The sequence below is a fragment of the Harmonia axyridis genome, chromosome 3 (genome assembly GCF_914767665.1).
Source record: "Harmonia axyridis chromosome 3, icHarAxyr1.1, whole genome shotgun sequence".
In the NCBI taxonomy this organism is placed as follows: Eukaryota; Metazoa; Arthropoda; class Insecta; order Coleoptera; family Coccinellidae; genus Harmonia; species Harmonia axyridis.
This window is the reverse complement of record NC_059503.1, coordinates 14,575,586-14,599,311: the sequence shown is the minus strand read 5'-3', so window position 1 is coordinate 14,599,311 and position 23,726 is coordinate 14,575,586. Positions and strand designations below refer to the sequence as shown.

Sequence of the window (23,726 nt, the reverse complement as noted above, 5' to 3'; positions counted from 1 at the left end):
CATCAAGAATCACAGGTGTAGAAATTTCAAGTACCGAATGATATATACTAGTGGAATAAATTAAAGGATCAAAATAAAGTTCGAAATTTTAAGCGATTGTATGTTAGGTCACATTCTGACACTTATTAATTAATTTTCTTTTTTTATAAAATTGGTCCATACCTGAGTTGAGAAGACCCTTTATATCATATATTTTATGAAATTTATTCAATATGAACTGCCAAAACATTGCTTAAATTGAATTGTTTTTTATTAAAGCGACATGGACCCCATAGAAAATAACACGCCTGGAGGAAGCCAGCCACCTTCCACAGGTGAGGTGGAGAGGCCTGCCAGGGAAATCGATGTGGAGCTGACACCTAATCATCCAAATTTAACGGAAAAACAAAAGAAAAAAGTCTTTGTCGGCGGAGTAGGTCAAAATTCAACAGAAGCAGACTCAAAGAACTATTTCACTAGATTTGGAAACATTCAAGAGTGTTCATTGATGATGGACACCAAAACAAACAGGCATAGAGGTTTCGGATTTATCATCTTCGATAGAGAAGAATTTGCAAAGATCGTCATTGAAATTCATTACCACATGATAAATAGGAACAGGTTGAATGCTTAAGGGCAAAGCCTAAAGATGACAGAAACTCAAAAAATGAGCATTAAGCACTCAAGCTGCACCTGCACCATCTCTTCCACAAGGTCCTTACCCTGGAGGCAACAACCCTGGAGGCAACAACCTTGGAGAACAACAAAACATTGAGTGGCCTCTATTTGACCAAGGTACGGATTGGTTTGACCCGTATCTTGAGTCGACAAGAAGAAGAAGCTAAGTATACCTTCCCCTGCACCCTCTGCATCAAGCACTCAAGCTGCACCTGCACCACCTCTTCCACAAGGTCCTCACCCTGGAGGCAACAACCTTGGAGAACAACAAAACATTGAGTGGCCTCTATTTAACCAAGGTACGGATTGGTTTGATCATTTTAGCAATTCGATCAAATTGAAATTTACGTATCATAAGGTTGATTTTTTGTGTATGTACCTATGTAAAATTTTTCGATAAAACATCAAGAATCACAGGTGTAGAAATTTCAAGTACCGAATGATATATACTAGTGGAATAAATTAAAGGATCAAAATAAAGTTCGAAATTTTAAGAGATTGTATGTAAGGTCACATTCTGACACTTATTAATTAATTTTCTTTTTTTATAAAATTGGTCCATACCTGAGTTGAGAGGACCCTTTATATCATATATTTTATGAAATTTATTCAATATGAACTGCCAAAACATTGCTCAAATTGAATTTTTTTTATTAAAGCGACATGGACCCCATAAAAAATAACACGCCTGGAGGAAGCCAGCCACCTTCCACAGGTGAGGTGGAAAGGCCTGCCAGGGAAATCAATGTGGAGCTTACACCTAATCATCCAAATTTAACGGAAAAACAAAAGAAAAAAGTCTTTGTCGGCGGAGTAGGTCAAAATACAACAGAAGCAGACTCAAAGAACTATTTCACTAGATTTGGAAACATTCAAGAGTGTTCATTGATGATGGACACCAAAACAAACAGGCATAGAGGTTTCGGATTTATCATCTTCGATAGGGAAGAATGTGCAAATATCGTCATTGAAATTCATTACCACATGATAAATAGGAAACAGGTTGACTGCTTAAGGGCAAAGCCTAAAGATGACAGAAACACAAAAAATGAGCATTAAGCACTCAAGCTGCACCTGCACCACCTCTTCCACAAGGTCCTTACCCTGGAGGCAACAACCTTGGAGAACAACAAAACATTGAGTGGCCTCCATTTAACCAAGGTACGGATTGGTTTGACCCGTATCTTGAGTCGACAAGAAGAAGCTAAGTAAATAACTAACGGCCCACGCCTTTAAGTCAGATTTGTTCGAGCAGGTTAATTTTTGTAATTTTAATTACGAGGCGTGTATTTAAAGTGAGGTCTCTGTTGGAGAATTGTATATTACTCACAATTCTCCAATATGTAATTTGGGTTACCTACCCAAATATCTTCACTTTTACTAGTAGTAGTAGTAACAGTCCTTTATTGTTCATAAACAAACAAATGGCCATCGACCTAAGGTCCTTCAGCCTACTTTTATTATTTAGCTTTGTTTGTTTAATTATTTATATTTATTTTATTGATCTGATACCATTTTTTGTTGCTGTATTTAATATCACCATACTATTTCCTATAATAAAAATCTAAATATTTGATTAATTTTATTTGAGAGATTCCAACCACAATTACAATTTGCTTAAATATAGTACAAAATACATACAACAATTTCAATGATATCCCCATCAAGACGAAACAACAACTAAGCAGTGCTTGTTCATGTTGTTCTGACTTTCTGAGGACTTTGAGCACAGGCTTATCAAGTAGTATAAACAAAAAAAAAAAAAAAACAAAAGAAAACCCTAGATGAGATGAAAGGAGAGGCGCGGACATGGAGAACAACAAACTTTGCACTTCACGGCAAGAATCAATAGCTTAAGGATTCCAAAAAAAAAAGAATAAATAAAATGAAATATATCAAATTCACAAATCGAAGGTGAATCGGTTCTCGAACAAAAGTTTCCTGAGCTCCCTACTGAACGTTCTTCTATTCTTAATTTTTCTAACATTTAGTGGGATTCTGTTATAGTAATTAGGTCCAATATAGAAAATGAAACGTTGTGAGCAACTCTTCCTGAATAACCTAATCTCAAGCGACTCATTGTCCACTGCTCTGGTCACGTATCTTCTTTCTTGTTCAATGAGTGGATGATCTTGGGAGAACATGTACATGAGAGTCTGATAAATGAATCCTCACATTCATAATCCCAGATTCATAATATAATTCATCCGTAGGATGAAGTAGTTCTAAGCATTATTTTTATCAAACTGTTCTGTGATATTTGTAGACCCTTTCCAGCGTTCTTAGTAAGACCCCCCCACACAATCACACAATACCTGAGAACTGACTCTACTAAAGAATTATAAAGTAATAATAAGTTTTTCGTATTGAATATATCTCTTAGAACATAAAATTTATGCTGGAGCAATCTATATATAATAATAATAATAAGATTTATTTCCCAGAAAATTAATACATATACAATCAGTTATGAAAAATCATATTTGTAGGCAATTCACAAAAAAAATGCAAGAAGAAAAAAAATTTTAAGCAATCCAAACCGGGATCGCATGAAATAGTGAAAATTAAAGAACAGATCGCTCTCAATGTTCTAAGAGTGCCATTAACCAGAATTCACGGTAATAATAATAATAATAATAATAATATGCTTTATTTATCCCCACATGAAATAATACAAAAAAAAGTAATACACATGATTGCAATAATTTTCCAAAACCAAAATATTCCTTCATAAACAAAAATTTATACATTCTTTACAAAAATTGAATAATGTGATTTATTTCTGTTGGATAATAATAAAGACAATTTGGAACTAACTGTAATTATTTTATATTAATATTCCCTCTGTAACCATTTAAGACGAATCTTGTGAATGGTTATTTGACTTGAAAATATTTCCTGATTGAAGCTGTTCCAATACGACCTAACAGAAGCCAAGGAGTTGGTATGTTTGGTTTCATCTAATCTGAGCGTTTTTCAAATCGACCAATTGAGTTACACGCTGTCGGGACTGAGAAAGAAGCCATCGCTTTATAGTTTTCTTGAAGAGCCGTTCTGTAGTTATTGCCTGTACATCCTGAGGTAACTTGTTATATGTCCTTGGAGCAAGAAACACGAAGGATCGCTGACCAATAGTTTTTCGCATTTTTGGTACATTATAAAATAACTTCCGTGTTCCATAGCTGTGAGACACCAGATCTTGGTTTCTTTTGGTCTTGAAATGGTACTGAAGAATACGAGCACAGTACAGCTGTCTAGGATCGAGCAGTTCAGATTCTTCATAGAGATCATCTGACGGGTAGGTAAAATCTTTTCTCATTAGTATCCTAAGAAATCTCTTTTGGATCAGTTCGATTTTTTTCATGTGAACATTAGTGGCACCCCCCCAGACCAAAATTCCATACGAAAGCAAAGACTGAACGAGTGCCATGTATAGAACTTTCAGCTGTCCGGCGTCACAAAACCTAGAGCACAATCGATACAAAGGTAGCAAGCTTCTAAGTTTCTTCGTTAATGCATCGATGTGGTAATTCCATTTCAGACAACAGTCTACAACGATACCCAAATATTTAATTTCAGTTTCCATCCTCACAGTATTGATGTTAGTTTCTCGAGATATGGAGAGTTCTGTGTATTCCGGAAGCCCAGATGGGACATTACAAAAGGGCATATAGACTGTCTTTTCCGGATTGTAGGTCAACAGCTTAGAGTCGAAGTAGTTCAGCACTTTTTTGAGATCTTCTTCTACAATTTGTTTCAGCACCCACCAATCCTGTCCTCTATAAAAAATAGCTGTATCGTCAGCAAATGCTATGATCTCTCCGGATATAGGCAAGGAAAAAAGGTCATTCAAGTAGATTAAAAAGAGGAGAGGCCCAAGGACAGTACCCTGGGGCACTCCATACTCAACCTTAGTAGTAAAGCTTCCGACCCCGCTCACCACCACCACCTGCTCTCTATTATTTAAGTAATCTTCAATTAATTTGTACTCATTTCCTCTGAATCCAAAATTTTCTAGAGACGTGAGCAGGCCACGGTGGGGAACGGTATCAAAAGCCCTTGCCAAATCTATGTAGATGCACATAGCCGGCATTCCATCATCTAGTGCTTTATATATCTTGGACATGAGATCTGCCATGGCATCCTCTGTAGACTTCCCAGGGATGAATCCATATTGTCGGCGAGATAATAGTTCATATTTTTCCAAGTAAGATGTTATTCTGTTTTTCAACAGTTTCTCGAACACCTTGCCCAAGGTAGAAATTACTGATATCGGTCGATAATTGCAGGTTAGATGTTTTTCGCCGTTTTTATAGACTGGAGTTATTACTGCCCTTTTGAAAATTGATGGAAACGTACCCTCTTGTATGCACTTGTTTATAACACACGTGAGAGGTGGGGTTATGAAATCTATCAGGCGTTTCAGAATTTCAGATGTAATTCCATCTCCTCCAGGGGCTTTTCCGCACTTCAATGTTCTGATAACACTCTTTACTTCTTCATCATGAGTTTCAACAAGACCAAATGAGTTAATAAGCCTGCTTTGATAGTTAACTTTAGTCGTCGGTTCCCTAATATTAGCGGCAAGTTTTTTACCAATCTCGGAGAAGTATTTCGCAAAACAGTCAGCAATATCTTTTTTGTCTGTTAGTTTCTTATCTTCAGTCTTGAGAAACTTGATGTCCGAATTCTGTTTGCTGTTGCCACTCATCTCTCTGACAGTTTTCCATAAGTTTTTTGTATTTTCCATGTTTTTGTTTATCTGACTTCTCATATAATTGTTCTTTGTTTTCCTTATTAGATCATTTAAGGAGTTTCTGTATTTCTTGAAAGTAATTTTTAAATCTTCATCTTGAGGATTTCTCAACATTTCCCTGTGTAGTGAGTTTCTAGTCATAATAGACTTCATAAGACCATTCGTCATCCAGTCTTTCCGCTTTTTTCCGGTGCTCCTTATTCTTATATTTTTCGTGCAGTATCTTATCAGATCGGACAATCTACTCATCAGTATTTTAGACATTTCTTCCGCGTTTTCTCCGTCGTAAACATTCTCCCATTTTTCTTTCCTTACTTCCTTCTCGAGTTGTTCATAATTTATAATTTTTCTATAATTCTCAATTTTTTCTTCGCTAATTTTGGTTTTCCCAGGACTGGAGAATCGCACGAGAACTGGGTTATGATCAGTCACATTGATTCGCCAAGCGACAGGAGTAAACTGTTCCAAACATTTGCTTCTAATAAAAATGTGGTCAAGACAACTCAATGTATTACCCTGTTTTCTAGTATAGGTGTTTATAGCCGATACATAGCCCCTCTCATAAAGAATATTCTGATATTCATTCGAAATATCGTTTTCCCGATCAAGAAGATTGATATTTATGTCACCAACAAAAAATGAGACTTCACAATTGGTTCTACATTGGTCCAGAAAACTTCCGAGGCCATCCAGAAATTCCGTCTCGGGCTGTGATGGAGAACGGTATAGACATATCACCTGTATTACTTTATCATCACACAGTGTAATTTTCAGTTTTAAAGCCTTAATATTATTTAATTTTACAATTTCAGACTGCCATGTGTATGTACTTTTAATAAAAACTAAAACTCCATCATTTTTATTTATATCACCCTCATTGTATATACTAGTGTATCCAGAAAGTTGATAAATATCCTTGTTTTCTATTTTGAATGTTTCAGTTAAAACGATGCAGTCAAGTTCCACTTCTAGTTGATCAACAATAATGCTAAGTTCATCAAAGTTTTTAGACACACTTCGTATATTATTATGAAATAAAGCAAAATTTGTACAGTCAGCCTCTTTCCTAAGAAAATGTACACAGCTCTCCTGGGTTTCTGCGATATTTGTCAACATTTTAGTTGGTTCCATGTCGCGTACATATGCGTCCATTACTATCCCTTTCCAAACAACAACAAAAAAAAAAAACAAATAAATTTCCCCTCTTCTAAAACACCCCCTTTCAGAGATCCCAAAGTAAAAACAATCTTATTTCACTTACGGTCCTTGGATCTGCTCACTAGCCTTTGGTTGCCTAGGTCTCAACCCTCTCGGTCTATGTGCAACACCCTGCACCTCTGGTCTCACCAAGTCAGTTTGCGCTCTGTTTTCATCTACAACTTGCTGCAACTGCTTATTGTCGATTACAAGTTTATTCCCTCTGATACGTGCGTTGTTCCCTTCTTCTATAGACTCTTTCATACGCCTGACCAAAATTCTCCTCTGTTCTCTTTCCTCCAATGTATAATCCGGAGATATAGATATGCCTGTGCCCTTGAGTTTGCTGGCCTTGTGTAGTATATTCAGCTTAACTATTCTGCTATTTAATTCCAACAGAATAGGACTTTTTTGATCTTTTCCCAGCTTATGAATGTCGCTGATTGCGTCCTGTCAATCTCATCCATGGACATACCTCTCAACCAGATCTTCAACCACTTTTTATATAATGTTGGACTATTCACATTTCTGATATGAAGCGGAACCAGCGAGAAGACTCTTGGAGCCATATAATAAAATGATCTCTGACCTACTGCTTTTGTTGCTCTTTCAGTGACATATTCCGATCTTTTTTTGTGCCTAGTGTCGTGAGTATGGCTTATAGACGGCAATTCCGTTTTCCTTTTGTACTGCTGGCAAAGAACTCCAAAATAATAAAGTTTTTCCAATTCGAACATGGTTACTTCCTCGAAGAGTTTTTGGGTGGAATAAGTCCGTTCCTTGTTATACATAATCTTGAGGAAGGTTTTTTGTAAAACTTTGAGTTGTGTTTTGTGACATTTGTACGCTCCACCCCAGGATGATATTCCATATTGTAAGTGCGACTCAACCAGTGCATGATACAAAATTTTGAGAATACCATCGTCCATGATTCTTTTCAGGCATCTGAATGTAAATAATAGGGATCTAAGTTTCTTCGTCACCTTGGCGATGTGAAGGTCCCATCTAAGGTGTTCGTCAAATTCCACTCCAAGATAAGTTTTCGATTTTATGCACTCAATTACACTGTCATTCCTCAATACCAAATTCTGAATCCTGGGTAAGCCAGATACTCTGTTAGAGAATACCATGCACTTGATCTTTTCCATATTCAGCATCAAGTCCATTTCACTTAACCAATTTCTCATTTCTTCCATTCCATTCTCGGCCTTATCCACAACTTCCTCCCAGGTAGAGCCAGTAAACAAGATCACAGTGTCATCTGCGAAGGACGACATCTCTGCATCCACCTCAAGAGACAGGAATTCATTTATATAGATGAGAAATAGTACAGGTCCTAGGACCGTCCCCTGAGGCACACCGGTCAAAACCTCCTGCCCCTCACTCACGACCCCATTAACCTCCACGCATTGTTTTCTATCCTCAAGATAGGACCGAAACAAATCACCCGCTACTCCTCTTATACCAAGGTCCTCCATGACGTCCAATAGTTTGCGGTGGTTGACAGTGTCAAAGGCCCTGGCCAAGTCTAAGAAGAGTCCCATCGTACATTTTCCCCCATCGAGTGCTCGATAGATACCATTAGTCAAACAAACAATAGCATGACTTCCCATGTAACATATTTGATGGAGCAAATAAATATTATTATTATTAAAAGCAAAATCTCAATTGGATCGGATCTATAATCATGGAAATATTGGTTGTTCATTTTCCAATATTCTTCTTTAATATTCGATGGTCCATCCCATCTGATTAGTGATTAGTCTGAAATTTGCACTGAGCTCGCAATTAGTATTTCATATGAATACTCCAACATCTCAATTCCATCGATTGTATGGTCACAGAAATATTATGCAGTTTTTTCGATATAGTTCACTTTTCTATGGTTCTGATCGAGCGATTAATATGACATTTTGCACGTGGTTCTAATTGTTCTTCTCCTTCCAAATGAAAAGTCTCATCTTGATCGAACCTGCTGTTTCGAAATAAATATAAAACCAAATTTTCAACTGCTATATTCACGGAACCCCTGGTCTGATTTCGCCCCTCAACGAACTCAACCGTAGCATTTGAGATCCGAACCTACTTTGAAAATTTCGAGTTTTTAGCTTTTATCGTTCGGCAGATATCGTGTTTGCGGACTGACGGACAGAATTGAATTTGAAGACGGATTCATCATCAGTGTGTCGAACACTATCGCTTGAGACCATTCCAGGCGCAAGATTCGAAAAATGCAGACATTTTGTCGATCTGTTCAGTAAAAGAGCGCTCAGAAACAGCGAATAATTCGAAAGCATATCGAGATGACTTTATGGAATGTTACATGAAATAAATGTGGAATTTGAGAATTCCATAAAATACAGGGTGTTCCATTTGATATAAGAAATTTGAAACCATTTCCGGAAACTAATAAACATTTCTAGATATTTTGAAAAGCACTGACGGGAAGTCAGAAGCTTTTGAGCGCTCATTCATTCATGTGCCGGTTGCACCCTTGGAGACAAGAGAACTGTTTATAACTATACAATTCTTTATTCTTTTCTAATTTTTTATGGTGTTGTTCAGGTGATCATCAGCATTAAATTTTGTACGAAGCATTTAATTGTCATTTTACATCCAATTGAAAATATTTATCGCGATCGAAACTGCAGTTCCGACATCAACAAGAAATTAAAATTTCGAACGTCAATATTTACGGAAACCCTAATCATTTGAGATCTAAACCTACTCTGAAAATTTCAAGTTTCCAAGTCCTTTCATAAGAAAGTTATCGTGTATACGGCTGAACGGTAAGAATGAAATTTGAGGACGGATTCGTCATCAGTGAGTCGAATCTTATCGTTTATCCATAAACTGCTTATGGGAATTTCCAGTGGGAGACCCTGCATACATTACTTTTTTCAGATGCGAGTACATCTGCATCCCATAAGCAAAAGAAAGGAATATCCACATATTATTTGCACAAATTCCTGAAGTACATTTTTCATGGAGAAAAGAACGAATAAAGTATAGTTATTTATGCAACAAGTGCAAAAAGTGAATGTTTATTGCACTCGACGTGAAATTGTCCGACGAGGCCGTTAGGCCGAGTTGGACAACACTCGCATCGCATCTGAAAAAAGTAATGTATGCAGGGTCTCCCACTGGAAATTCCCATAAGCAGTTTATGGATAAACGATAAGGTTCGACTCACTGATGACGAATCCGTCCTCAAATTTAATTCTTACCGTTCAGCCGTATACACGATAACTTTCTAACGAAAGGACAATTCAAAACTTATAGTACGACTAAAAATATGTGTAGGCAACCAACATTTACACACTAGGTATTTTGTGCTGCAATTGAACGCTACATTTGTAGTACGCAAATGCATGCTAGGATTCAAATTTGTATGAACCTGCAGTTTGTCTTCTAATAAAGTGAATATTCACAGAGTTACAGGGAGTTTTTTTTTGGAATTATGGCACCGATAAATCTGAATGAAACAGAGATCTTCTAATTGATCGTATAAATTTCTATTGAAAGAAAAAATTTTAACAAACAGTATTGAGCAAATGCTCTAAGTTCTCGTCATTAGATTGCAGGCAGCGGTTTTGCATCGGTCTGGGACCGTATTCTCGACAAGTGATCTTTCAAAACGTATACGTTTATTCAGTGTTCAGAGCACTGAAAGAACGTATAAGTTTTGAAAGATCACTTGTCGAGAATACGGTCCCAGTTCGAATTTACGTTTTGCATCGGTAAGCTCGACTTAATGTTTTGCATCGGTCTGACCCTGTTTACGTTAAGCATCGGCCAGTAGAAATTATACAATCAATTAGAACATCTCTGTTTCATTCAGTTTTATCAGTATAGTTTATCCAAAGTCACTTGGAGGAAGCCTGAATATTTCAATTATACAAGGGTTGTCCAAGTTTCCAGAAATTCCCTTGGAATTTATGAAAATATTGCTATCAATACTCTCGAATAAACCCCGGTATTTAGCAGATCGTCTTGGAAACAAGAATGTCCCGATTTGATTGATCTTATTGGCTGAATATTTCCCCTCGTATGCCCCTTTCCACTTTGAGAGCGTTTTTGGTTACACGCATTGGCTGCATCTATCACTTCTTAATTACTTTCTAATAATTCGCATTGACCAGTGTGGTCCATAGGGGTATTATTGAAATGCATTTTTACGTAGTTTTAGTTCGTTGTGTGACTGATGATTTTAATGTTTTCGACTATGACTATTTGGCACAATTCTATGGCTTATGTAAAAAGAAATGAATATTTCGCAATCAAATCTATTCCTTCATTTACTTTAAAAGTCAGAAGTGATATATGACGGGTTCTGAAGAAAATGATTTCGCATCCTAAATATCTTCATTCCACTGAAGGAAGAATTGGTTAAAATGAGATCAACCAACAAAATTTTCATTACATTTTCTGATTTTAGCAAAGTTATTACTGGTTTGAGAAATCATAAAAAATAGGCATATGATGTTGAGGCTCTTAGTACGTCGAATTGGCAGCTACGTACCAAGATCGAAAAATCAATCAAGTATTTTATAGAAAATAGAAATATTTGACCATTTCCTTCCATCAGTCGATACAGTTTTAATAATAGGTTACATATATCTTTGAATATTTATTCTGATTCTGAATACGAAAAATTCAAGAGTTATCGAGGAAAAACTTGAACTGAGGAAATACTACAATTTCTAACTGAGTAGAGTAGTTTATAACTCGTCTATGACTTCCGGAAAACATAGAAACTAAAATCGAAATTTGGATAACTAAATTTGATATCTCATGAAATGTCATTAATTATTCGTAATTGAGAATTTTATTGGTTTATGGATTTTCAACCATCTTAATGAATAATTTATTACAATACGACTAATAGGCCATCGCGATGAATCACCCTGTACATCATTATCATTCAGCCTTCTGCTTCCACTGAGGGACATAAATTTCGCCTTACAATAACGAAGAAATAAAATTCAATTCGGCAACGTAGCTGCTAAATTGACGTAGAAAATTGGATGTCATTCAAGGATCTCAAGGTCATGCACCTATTCTACCCTAGTTTGTCTTATCTTCAGACAGAACATTTTCGAATTCATCTCAAACATTTTCGTGCTCTTATAATTCTATGCAACGATCAGTTCATCATCGTTGATAACGTTCCTTGATAGTATATTACAGGTCGAGAATAAAGAATAATCGAATTTTAATACCGTAGAATGACATAGTATCATTCTTGATGTAACAGCAAAAGCTACTCACGTCACAAATTTTCTGAAAGAATCGACATCTGAGTCCCATACATATTCAAAAATATTATTTTCAACTCAAGGGTTTGAAAAGTGTGCGCCTATGGTTTATGACTGTTTTATAATTATCTCTGGCCAAGCGTTTTTATAGACTAGTTCAAGTGACTTTGGATATACTATACCATAATTACATAAAAAACACCCTGTAACTTTATGAATATTCACTTTATAGAACACAAACTGCAGGTTCGTACGAATTTGAATCCATGTATCCATTTGTGATACAACACTTCCCACTTCCTCTATTCAAATTCCTGATGGGGTTGCAACCCTCTCCAGGAGGTTGCTAGTAGAAACAAGCTTTGTATCGCAGATCATGTCCCCCTGTCATCAAAAATCGAGTGTTTTCACAAATTCTGATTCGTTGTTGTGTTATTGAGGATGGACACTTTTAAATGAGAGACTCTGCTAGATTTGGTCTATTTCCCCTGGTTCAAAATTTGTAGTGCAAAAACATCGAAATTTGCCCACCCTGTACAAAAATCCAACTTCTTGAAACTAAATGCAAATTAATACTTTTTTTTCGTCTTTTTTGACAAGACTAATTGGGTTGTTTCACCCTTTTTCAATTGATTTATGTCTCAGTAAATGCACTAGGTAGAACTGCCAATTATTATTTCTGATATATTCCAGATTCCTGAATGAAGATGTGGGAATTATATTAAATAGCCATCAGATACAACGTATTCAGACTTATGATTAGTCCATTGACAGTATTCTCATTAAAGAAGTAATGACTATTCGAAATGAACTCTGCTTAATGAATTGCAATCTGACTTGTTCTGCATAGAAAATTTCCAAAAATAAATGTATTAAATTTAAAAATTGTCATTCAATTCCGTCGTTTATACTGAAATAATGAATTTATCGGAAGAAAAACATATGTCAGCAGTAGGAAAGAAGTGAAAACTTCAATCTGTGTAATAAGTAATGACAATTGTTTTTTCGAATTTTCAAATTGTCATATTGAAAATTAAAATTTTATAATTGAACCAATGAAAATTTGTCTGTGTTTTCTTATACAGGCTGTTCCATCACTGACATCATTAGATTCCATTAGTACACAGAGTGTGCTTTCATATGCTTGAAGCTTACCGTTTTTGAGATATTTCAATTTTTCATAAATTGAACAATTGAAGGGTCTTTGGAAGACCTAAGGATTTCGAAATGAATGAATTTATATGATTGAGGTTTTGAAAGTGAACACTAGAAGAACGCAGTCGATCATAAAAGTCAGGTCTTACCTCCGTTCTTCCAGTATTCTCTTCAAATGACATTTATTTAAAGAAATTCATCCTACCCAAAAACCATTTCAACCGGGAGCGTTGTAAATCATAAATTTGGACAAACACATTCTATTATCCACCCGATTAAGTATGCTGAAAAATATCTAAACACGACAGGGGTTCACCAATTGTATGTACAATATTTCTTCAATAAACACAATGAGACAATAACACAGTTAATGACTTCTATGACTAAAATTATAGTAACCATTTTTCGAAATTCAAAATGAGAGAGTTTGACTCTTTTGTGAAGTCATATCTTTAACATTTTAAATAACATAAATGGCTAAGAAATAGTACCTGAGAGTTCAACTTAGGTGTAAGAATGAAAGTAAATTACGATGTTATAATAATAATGACTCTAACAACAATTCTCAGAAAACCAAGTAGTTTTCTACGAATTTTGATGAGATGTCATTTTGTTGAAAGAAAAAACTTTAACTATCATTATTTTTGGAAACTTGCTCTTTCATGAAATAGATTGGTAAAAATTTAGATGTAGTTGTACTTTTGTCGATTAATGAATCTATTTATTCTTATTGTTATTTCATAACCCATGACTCATAACTCATTTTTTTTTACTGTATTGAAATCGCGATTTTTTCGAGAAATTGAACAAATCGATCTGTCAAAAATGAAGTATATCAGTATTTTTGACATAAATTCAAAAATGATGGAATTGTATTGATATCTGAAAATAATAATTAATGAAAAAATTAGAAATATATCCTCGGTGCAATAACAGTAGATTTCCATAATGGCATTTTCATGATTTCATATGGTAAATTCAACATTCGAGCCATCAAAAGGATACGCAATATAATTGCTATTCATGTACCAAGGACGAAAAAAAGTCTAAAACTATTATAGTCGAGTCTGCAAACTGCAGACAGCTTTTAGTCGACCTCATATACTTCGGAAGTAAGGTACTCGCCAGTTTGATGATATCAAATACGTATCTGTTAGAACTGAAGACTCGATCACAATTTCAATGAATAGAAACAAAATGTATTCTGATTTGAACTGTGACAACTCTATTTTTTGATTAAAGTACAAAATTAATTCAATCTGAAAGATGAATAAAAAACGTACAGTTGTGCAATTATTCATTTCAATTTTTGAAGAAGATGCATGAGAAGCAAAATAACTCAAAACACTTCACCTTGTACAAAAAATAAGTTACATCTGGGTCATAACAAAGAAATTTGTTTAATTCTTCGCGACTAAATACTCTTGATTTTTTCGCTTTGTATGCTTTGTTTTTTCAAAAATGCAATAAGTTTCGGAAATTTTGATACGTGGCCGTAGTTGCCAATTCTCGCAGCTAGGGAAGAGTGTTATTGATATTCATATCGCTATCACTATCCATTCTTGATTATTATCAACACTAATCTACAATCTACACTACAGTCTCATTTAAACATAAAATATGCCGTATCATAGTAACCGCAGTGGTTACTAAGATAGGTAATGGTGTCGTATCATAGTAACCATAGCGGACGAATAGTGTTTGCGGACAAGAAACACTTGCCTTCAATAATAGTCGATTTTTCAGTCGGAAATTAGGACGTAAAATGTCACTTTTCATAGAGTTCGACGAAAAATACTATTTGATTAATTTGATCTTCTAATCAATCAACAAAGAAAGGTTTATATTAAATGGAGTAAAAAACGGAAACTTTATGCGAAATTTTGTGAGTAAGGATCAGAATAAAAAGCGTTTAAGTTTTTAACGCCAAGAAATTCTCGGAATTTTCAAACTGAAAAGAAAAAACCGAAATTGGAACCCAAGATTTCGGGTAATATCAGATAACTCAAAAAACAACCGTTCGAGCCATATACAGGATATTCCTAAAATGGAGGTGCAAATGAAAATGAGAGATTCCTTGGATACTGATTACAATAAAGACCTATAAACATAGGCCCGAAAACGCTTTGTTTTCGAGATATAATAAAGTGTTTCTCGTAGTCCAACTTTTTTGTTTTAATTAGGTATACCAGTTTAACGAAATTATTTATTATTATTATCGATTAAAAATCACAAAAAACCAAACTTCAACATTCTGATTCTCGAAAATGAAGTGTTTGCGGCACCATCCTTATGAACTTTTTTTTTTAATGATCCGAGAAATCTGTCATATTCGTCGTTACCACTATATTTGCGTCCGCTTTCGACATCTTTGTGAAATTATAACTTAATGTAGCTTTTAAACATAAATGGAATGTATGGAATTCTTAAAAGGATTTCGTGATATTTTTTTTTGAATCAGCAGAGGTGCTAGTTCCCAATTTCTCATAAGCTTCTCTATAAGAATAATAGTCAACAAAACTTATTATAAAAATATTTACTTAGTTGAAATTGCGTCTTTTTTTGAATAGGTATCCAAGCTGTGAAAATTTCAGGTGTGTTTCAATAAAATTTTTCGATTCGAAAGGGTTATAATAAGAAAAATATGTCAGTAGTTATTGGAACACATATTTTAGTATCTACTTCTGAGTAAAACTATAATTATTTTTCTTTGAGATAAGAATCAGTTGTGGTCGGTACTGCCTTTGAACAAGGGTGGAGGAGTGCAGCCGCTGATCCAGGGGGGAACTGGGGTAACATCTCCCCCCCTAATTACAAGATCAGCAAAAATTTCACCTTCAATACATTTTTGTGAAATCCATATTAATGAACGGCCAAAAAAATGACGTCCCCAAATTGTGGAAGCGTCTGGGGTTCACATTTTCAGTATTTTGAAAGTCTAAAAGTCCCCCCCCCCAAAAGTGGGGCCTGGATACGCGCCTGCGGGAGGGGGGGGGTGAAAAGAGTCTTTCATTATTGGTGGGGGAAATTTATTAACTATATAAACTCATTTGTTGCATCTGAAAAGTAATCATTTACCTACTTGTAGTTGAGTAGTACCAGTAGTAAGCTTCTCAAATATACATAAAGTTTGAATCTCTCCAGTAGTACACAATTCTCGATCGTAGTAAGTACAAATTTTTTTCCTACTTTGCTTTTATTGTTTTTTCTGAAATAAAATAAAACGAAGTAATTTCCACTATATTATTCATTAGTTAGCAACAATTGTTTCGCCACAGTGTGGCGAAACAATTGTTGCTAACAATTAAATAATATAGTGGAAATTACTTCGTTTTATTTTATTTATAATGAATTTCCGCCAAGTAAGGACTGAATCCATTAAATATTGTTTTTTCTTTGTGAATTGATGAGTAGTTCTAGGTATCTAAATGTTATTTTATGGCTTATAGTTTACTTATTTCTAATTGACTCTATTGTGTCAATTAGAAATAAGTGACTTAAATAACTATACGCCATAAAATAACATTTAAATTTTAGAAGTAAGTGACAGACAGTAGAGGACAATAAATGGCGAATGCGTCGGTCCAAGCAAATCTCAAATTATTTACTTCTTTCTACACTTACCGAAGTTGCGCAACACGAACAAGACAGAATTTTATTTTACGCCAACTATTTCAAATGAAAAATAGAAGAGGATGTGGTTAATATCCTTGCATTCAGCTGAATAATTTCTACTTATAGATCGATCCAATATTTTTTCTCTAAAGATCATTGATTTCTTGTTGGGGGGTTTGAATAAATCAAAATTGTTACATTGAATGTTTTCAAATGCTAGGATGTAAAAAAAATATTCAGTGATAGTTCCATGACCATTAGTCGACAATATTTCGAATAATGTGTAAGCTCTAGAAATGTATAAATCGTAAGTTATATAATATCGAATTTCAATTATTTGTTTTTTTTTAATTTTTGGATATTCATCACTCCCTTTATCGTGTAAACGTAGAAAATTGAAACAGAATATCGAAATCAAATGAGGAAAGGAATAAAGTGAAATTATTGTTATTATTTCATCAAAATATGAATTTCTCATATTTCAAATCTAATGAAAATTTCAGGTTGGTTTTAATGAAATCTTTCCATTCGAAAGGGTCATAATGAAAAAAATATGGCAGTAGTTATTAGAACAAATATTTTATCATCTACTTCTAAGTGACACTATAATTAATTTTATTTGAAATAAGTGTCAGTTGTGGTCGGTATTGGCTTAATCAGTGGGGCGTGTGATAAGAGTCTTTCAAATATTGGTGGGGAAATTGATTTATTATATATTCATTTCTTGCACTTGAAAAGTAAACATTTATTCATCTGTAGTTGTCGGTAGTTATTCGCCTGTGACAATATATTAAACTGCGCCCCCCAGTTTCGAACATTTTATTATATTTTCTTATAGTATTTTTTGTTTATAATTTAAGTTATATATTCTTTCTGAAGTTTTAAAAAATTATACAAGGTGTACATGAATAGTTGCGAGAAAATTCAGGGAGTGATTACTTGTCAAAATATAGGGTGGGTCTATCATATAAACTTTTTTTGAGGCTCTCTTTGCTTAGTTAAAACCTCCTAAAGAAGGCGCTCGAAAAATAGTTTTTAATCTGTGAAAAGTTTATAATTGTTTATTTTTGTTACACTCACACAAAACATGAATTTCAGAAAAAAATGGATCAGTCTATCCAAAACTAATATTCATAGTACTTTGATAGCGGATATTGATTATCGTCGATAATTCCTATCTGAAGCTATAATTGATATTTCATATTATATTATTTTATGGAATAATAAACCATGTCTACCAGTAACGCCTCGTGCCCTTTTGGTGTAGGTCGGCTAGATCAATATCTATATAGAATATTAATCAATTAAATAATTCTGAAACTTGTTTTCGATAAATCACAAAATACGGACAACAGGGAAAGATCTATAAACTTCTAAAAATCTTCGACTTACGTAGCGACGAATCTAGCAAGCTCCCTAAAATCTCTTTGATTGTCCGAATTAACACTTTCATTGTTTCTTCTAAATGCAAGTCTTCGTGTCGATAGAAAAATGATCGCGTTCACGGAACACTTGATCATTTTAGCAATTCGATCAAATTGAAATTTACGTATCATAAGGTTGATTTTTTGTGTATGTACCTATGTAAAATTTTTCGATAAAACATCAAGAATCACAGGTGTAGAAATTTCAAGTACCGAATGATATATACTAGTGGAATAAATTAATGGATCAAAATAAAGTTCGAAATTTTAAGCGGTTTTTCAAATGGATGTATTTTCGATAACAATGGTCGTATCTCAATTTGAAAAAGAAATTTTTGAAGCTTGATGTTTATAGTTTAGAGATCTCATGATAACAAAATTTTTCCGCTCAATCCTAATGAATACAGTGTCTAAAATTTCTGCGAAATTTTTTCAGATTTGGTTTTGGCCTACAGACTTGGAAAATGTTTTTCCAACTCAACCACTGTATGGATGAGATAACTTGTTCATTCAGCTTTAATATCCTCTTTTCAAAATTTCGATACGAGCATTTCTCTCTGAAATATAGAACTTTGAATTGAAAAGGTCCTTTTGTCGTTAACCATCAATATCTCACCACTCAATATTTGCACAGAAAATTTAGGGGCTGTTTTGAAATCTTGAATTAATTCTCTACAAGAAATAGCTATGGTATTTTCGGCAAAAAATTATCTGCGTTCTCTACATTAATTTGAAAAGTTGATAAAAAAGGGCTTTTGGAGGCTTTTTGATAGTCAAGCGCTGAATTGAAAATATCCAGAAAACCATCAAACTCAAGTATGCGTTTCACAGTTCAATATCACCACAAAAATCCCAGAGAATTCCAATTCAATCCATGAAGCGGTTTTTTTGTTTCATTCGATCGAATTTTCAAAAAATTAAAGGATCACGATTTTCGATTCAACTGTTCATAATCTCCAACAAAATGAGGAAATTAATCAATAACAGAACAGAACAATTTCAGAATTCATTAAATGAATTTTCTGAAAATTTTTTTTTATTGACAAATAAATCAATTCTTATCATTTCTAATGTGATTCCGTAATTTCATTCCAAGATCTTGATGATAGAAACCAAATTAAATTCGAAATGAAGATGATATACCCAAGGGAATTTCGAAATCGATCTACTCACTTATCAGAAATTGCATATCTCAACTTTAACAACGCTAAAAAAGGCAGATCATTCTCAAAACGAATTTGCAAAATTTTGAATTATTTAATGTTTTGAAAATTCGATCGAATGAAACAAAAAAACCGCTCCATGGATTGAATTGAAATTCTCTGGGATTTTTGTGGTGATATTGAACTATAAAACGCATACTTGAGTTTGATGGTTTTCTCGATATTTTCAATTCAGCGCTTGACTATCAAAAAGCCTCCAAAAGCCCTTTTTTTATCAACTTTTCAAATTAATGTAGAGAACGCAGATAATTTTTTGCCGAAAATACCATAGCTATTTCTTGTAGAGAATTCATTCAAGATTTCAAAACAGCCCCTAAATTTTCTGTGCAAACATTGAGTGGTGAGATATTGATGGTTAAAGACAAAAAGGTCCTTTTCAATTCAAAGTTCTATATTTCAGAGAGAAATGCTCGTATCGAAATTTTGAAAAGAGGATATTGAAGCTGAATGAAGTTATCTCATCCATATAGTGGTTAAGTTGGAAAAACATTTTTCAAGTCTGTAGGCCAAAAACAAAAACTGGAAAAATTTCGCAGAAATTTTAGACATTGTATTCATAAGGATTGAGCGGAACACATTGCTTGAAAAATTTTGTCATCATGGGGTCTCAAAACTATAAACTTTAAGCTTCAAAAAGCTCCTTTTCAAATTGAGATACGACCATTGTTATAAAAAATACAGCCAGTTGAAAAACCGATAAAAATTTCGAATTTTATTTTGATCCTTTGATTTATTCCACTAGTATATTAAGCAATTTCGATTGTATGTTAGGTCACATTCTGACACTTATTAATTAATTCTCTTTCTTTATAAAATTGGTCCATACCTGAGTTGAAAAGACCCTTTATACCATATATTTTATGAAATTTATTCAATATGAACTGCCAAAACATTGCTCAAATTGAATTGTTTTTTATTAAAGCGACATGGAAAACACAGAAAATAACCCGAATGGAGGAAGCCAGTCACCTTCCACAGGTGAGATGGAACAGCCTGCCAGGGAAATCGATGTGGAGCTGATACCTAATCATCCAAATTTAACGGAAAAACAAAAGAAAAAAGTCTTTGTCGGCGGAGTAGCTCAAAATACAACAGAAGCAGACTTAAAGAACTATTTCGCTAGATTTGGAAACATTCAAGAGTGTTCATTGCTGATGGACACCAGAACAAACAGGCATAGAGGTTTCGGATTTATCATCTTCGATAGAGAAGAATTCGCAAAGATCGTCATTGAAATTCATTACCACATGATAAATAGGAAACAGGTTGAATGCTTAAAGGCACGGCCTAAAGATGACAGAAACACAAATAGAGAGAGACAAGATCCAGGATTGATGATGCAAGCCGAAACTTGTACTTGGCCACCTTATCCATATCCCCTTGATGCTGCAGCTCAAGCGCGATCGACTGCTATGGCTGGTTATGGGCAAATGTGGCCTGTTCCACCATTACCACCGAGCTATGGTTTTCCCCTGTATGGAATTCCAACAATGGCAGCTAGTGCTCGTTTACCTCCTCCACTTATATTAGCCAGCTATAGACAAGCTCCTTACCGAATACCTAAAATGCAATCTAGGGTTCGTGCTCCTCCAGTTCCTGCAGTTCCTCAAACTGAACGTCCACCACCATATTCGGGCTATAGGTATCCTCATCAAATACCTACAATGACATCTCGTATACAACTACCTTATCCACCCCCTGTATATTCAACATATAATGATGCTCCACCTCTACTATTGAGGTATCCTCACCAAATACCTACAATGGTATCTAGTGCACAACCACCTATACCTTCCCCTGCACCCTCTGCATCAAGCACTCAAGCTGCACCTGCACCACCTCTTCCACAAGGTCCTTACCCTGGAGGCAACAACCTTGGAGAACAACAAAACATTGAGTGGCCTCCATTTAACCAAGATACGGATTGGTTTGACCCGTATCTTTAGTCGACAAGAAGAAGCTAAGTAAATAATTAACGGCCCACGCCTTTACGTCAGATTTGTTCGAGCACGTTAATTTTTGTAATTTTAATTACGAGGCGTGTATTTAAAGTGAGTTCTCTGTTGGAGAATTGTATATTATTCACAATTCTCCAATATGTAATTTGGGTTGCCTACCCAAATATCTTAATTAATCTTATTTTGCTTTGTTTTTTTAATTATTTATATTTATTTTAGTTATTTCTTATTAGTGTATTCTCTGTTCTGTATTCTCTGTTCTGTAATCACTTTGTGGTGCACGTGTACTCTCTGTTTGTATTCACCTTGTGTTACACGTGTATCCAACGAAAGTATTTCAACCAATATTTTCTCACAGAAAATAAACTTATTACCGAGTAAGTTGTTTTTATTTATCACTGTTACCCTTTGCATTAATTCGAGTGGAAATTATTCACATATAAAGTGCGTAAATTAGTCCAAGCTAGAGACTATCAGTTATTACAACTTACTTGGAGTTGAAGTCTAGACGATTAGGTCTGCTCCAATGTTGAGGAAAGGATAAGTATATCCCCAACAGTCTCCATTTATTTTTTTCACATTAAATAACATTTACTTTCGAAGTTTCGTACAGTTTTGTAAAGCTTGAAATCTAAGCTATTTTTCTACGTAATCGCCATTCACTTCGATGAGCTTCCTCATTCGTACGACAAACTTTTGTATCCCCTCCTCGAACCACGATCCCGCCGCCTCGCGCAAGAACGAAATGACCGCTTGCTTGGTATTGCAGGTTATTCACCAAAATTGAATGAATAGAGTCTCTACTGCACACATCTTGGAGTTTTTTGGCCAACTCATTGAGAGTCAACCTGCGATCTTTCAGCACAAGCGCCTCATCTTTCCGCACTGTTTCGTCCGAGTGTGACTGCCTGCCGCTTCGCTCCTCGTCGTGAACGTTTAGTCGGCCAGCAGAAAATTCTCTAAACCATTTTCGAACGTTTTTCACGTCCATACATTTCTCACCATACACTTCTTCCAATTGACGATGAATTTCCATAGGTGGAGTTTTTTTTAGTGCAAAAACTCAATGACTGAACGTAACTCGCACCTGGCTGGAGCGACAACCTGCACTTCCATTGCAAATGGCTGCTACGTCAGGACTGAGCGTCCTAATGAGCTCCACCAGGTGTCGATTGGTGGAGGGGGACCTAACCTCATACTTTCTAGAATATTTTCGTTTTCGAATAATTTGATCTTGAAAAAAAAAATTGTGAAATTCAAAAAATAGGATATTTTGTTTGAATGCAAACATCTTTTTCTATGATATAGTCAAGGCCAGCGCAAGCAATTTTGGCACCTGAAGCAAAGTGCTAAAAAAGTAACAATAACAACATGACCTTCATATTAAAACGCACAACCAACCTCCCCCAAAAAACATCACCTGCTCCGATGATAATACAGAACTTTCTATTTCCGATGAAGAATCTTGTGCTTAAAAAAAATCAATTCTGGTGAATGACGAACATTGAAATATTTTTATATATAATATTATACCGGTTTTTCTTTTAAAGTTTTGTAATTGAATAAAACAGCTACTCACGCTGTAGTTATCTTGATTTATTCGACGCCGATGAACAATGCGTAACTAATATATCTGATATTCTCATTCACGATCGATGAAAGATTACCTATCACAATACAAGATACCAAGGGCGGCAGGGCATGTAAAGCTTCGAAAACTAAATTGGATTAGAAACAAGTGAAAACACTTGGCATTTAACAGTAACTAGTTTCGAATGCAAAATAGTAGGAATTTTCCTGATGTTGAATGTTTAAACAACTTCCACATAATTCGAAGGACAAGATAGTGTTGTTTTTCGACTTTGTGAAATACATTTCATCCCTCTTTCAATTATGCCCGCCACTCACGAGGTGTTTTTTCGAGCGTTTGGAAGCAGGCGTCAAAGAGATTCCAGTCGGGCAGTCAAGTTCATTCTCTGATTTACAGTAGTGCGGCCGTGTCCCGAGCTGCCTGACTGTAATGCCCGCCACTCACGAAGCGTTTCTTCCAGCGTTTGGTAGCAAGCGTCGAAGAGATTCCAGTCAGACAGCTCGGGACACGGCCGTACTACTGTAAATCAGAGTATGAACTTAACTGCCCGACTGGAATCTCTTCGACGCTTGCTACCAAACGCTGGAAGAAACGCTTCGTGAGTGGCGGGCATAAAATAATCCGAACGCTCGACTATGGGAACCTCGTGAGTGGCCGCCTTTAGGGTAATAGGCAATCATGTTTTTATTGGTTGGGTTGCCATGTGTTATTTATTGCACAGGCGGTATAGTAAGGTTTGGAGATCTTTATGCAGGGAATGTTGGTTGATAAACGCAGCGGAACGGACGAACCCCATGTTGTGTTCAAGAATCAAGACTATATTTTCTTAGAAATATGAAAAGGCGGCCACAAACTGGGCTAAATTGCCGCCCCGTGAATGGAGGTGCCTGAA

General features: G+C 35.1%; 1 protein-coding gene across 4 annotated transcripts in view; it reads left to right on the top strand.

The window, feature by feature from the left end:
* The window catches only part of LOC123676192 (RNA-binding protein Musashi homolog Rbp6-like), a 35,908-nt gene extending 14,295 nt beyond the window's left edge, over window positions 1-21,613 (top strand). Inside the window, exons 2-3 of one of the 4 annotated variants that reach the window (XR_006746869.1) lie at window positions 259-774; window positions 1,317-2,231. Coding sequence is in view for 1 of the 4 variants with exons in the window: in XM_045611939.1 (XP_045467895.1) it covers window positions 20,212-21,231 (1,020 nt within the window). In the remaining 3 variants the exon portion in view is untranslated. Of the gene's footprint in view, window positions 1-258; window positions 957-1,316; window positions 2,232-20,207 lie in introns of those variants that run through there. The other 3 variants (XR_006746865.1, XR_006746872.1, XM_045611939.1) reach the window with 3 other exon arrangements.
* Window positions 21,614-23,726: the final 2,113 nt, after the last annotated feature.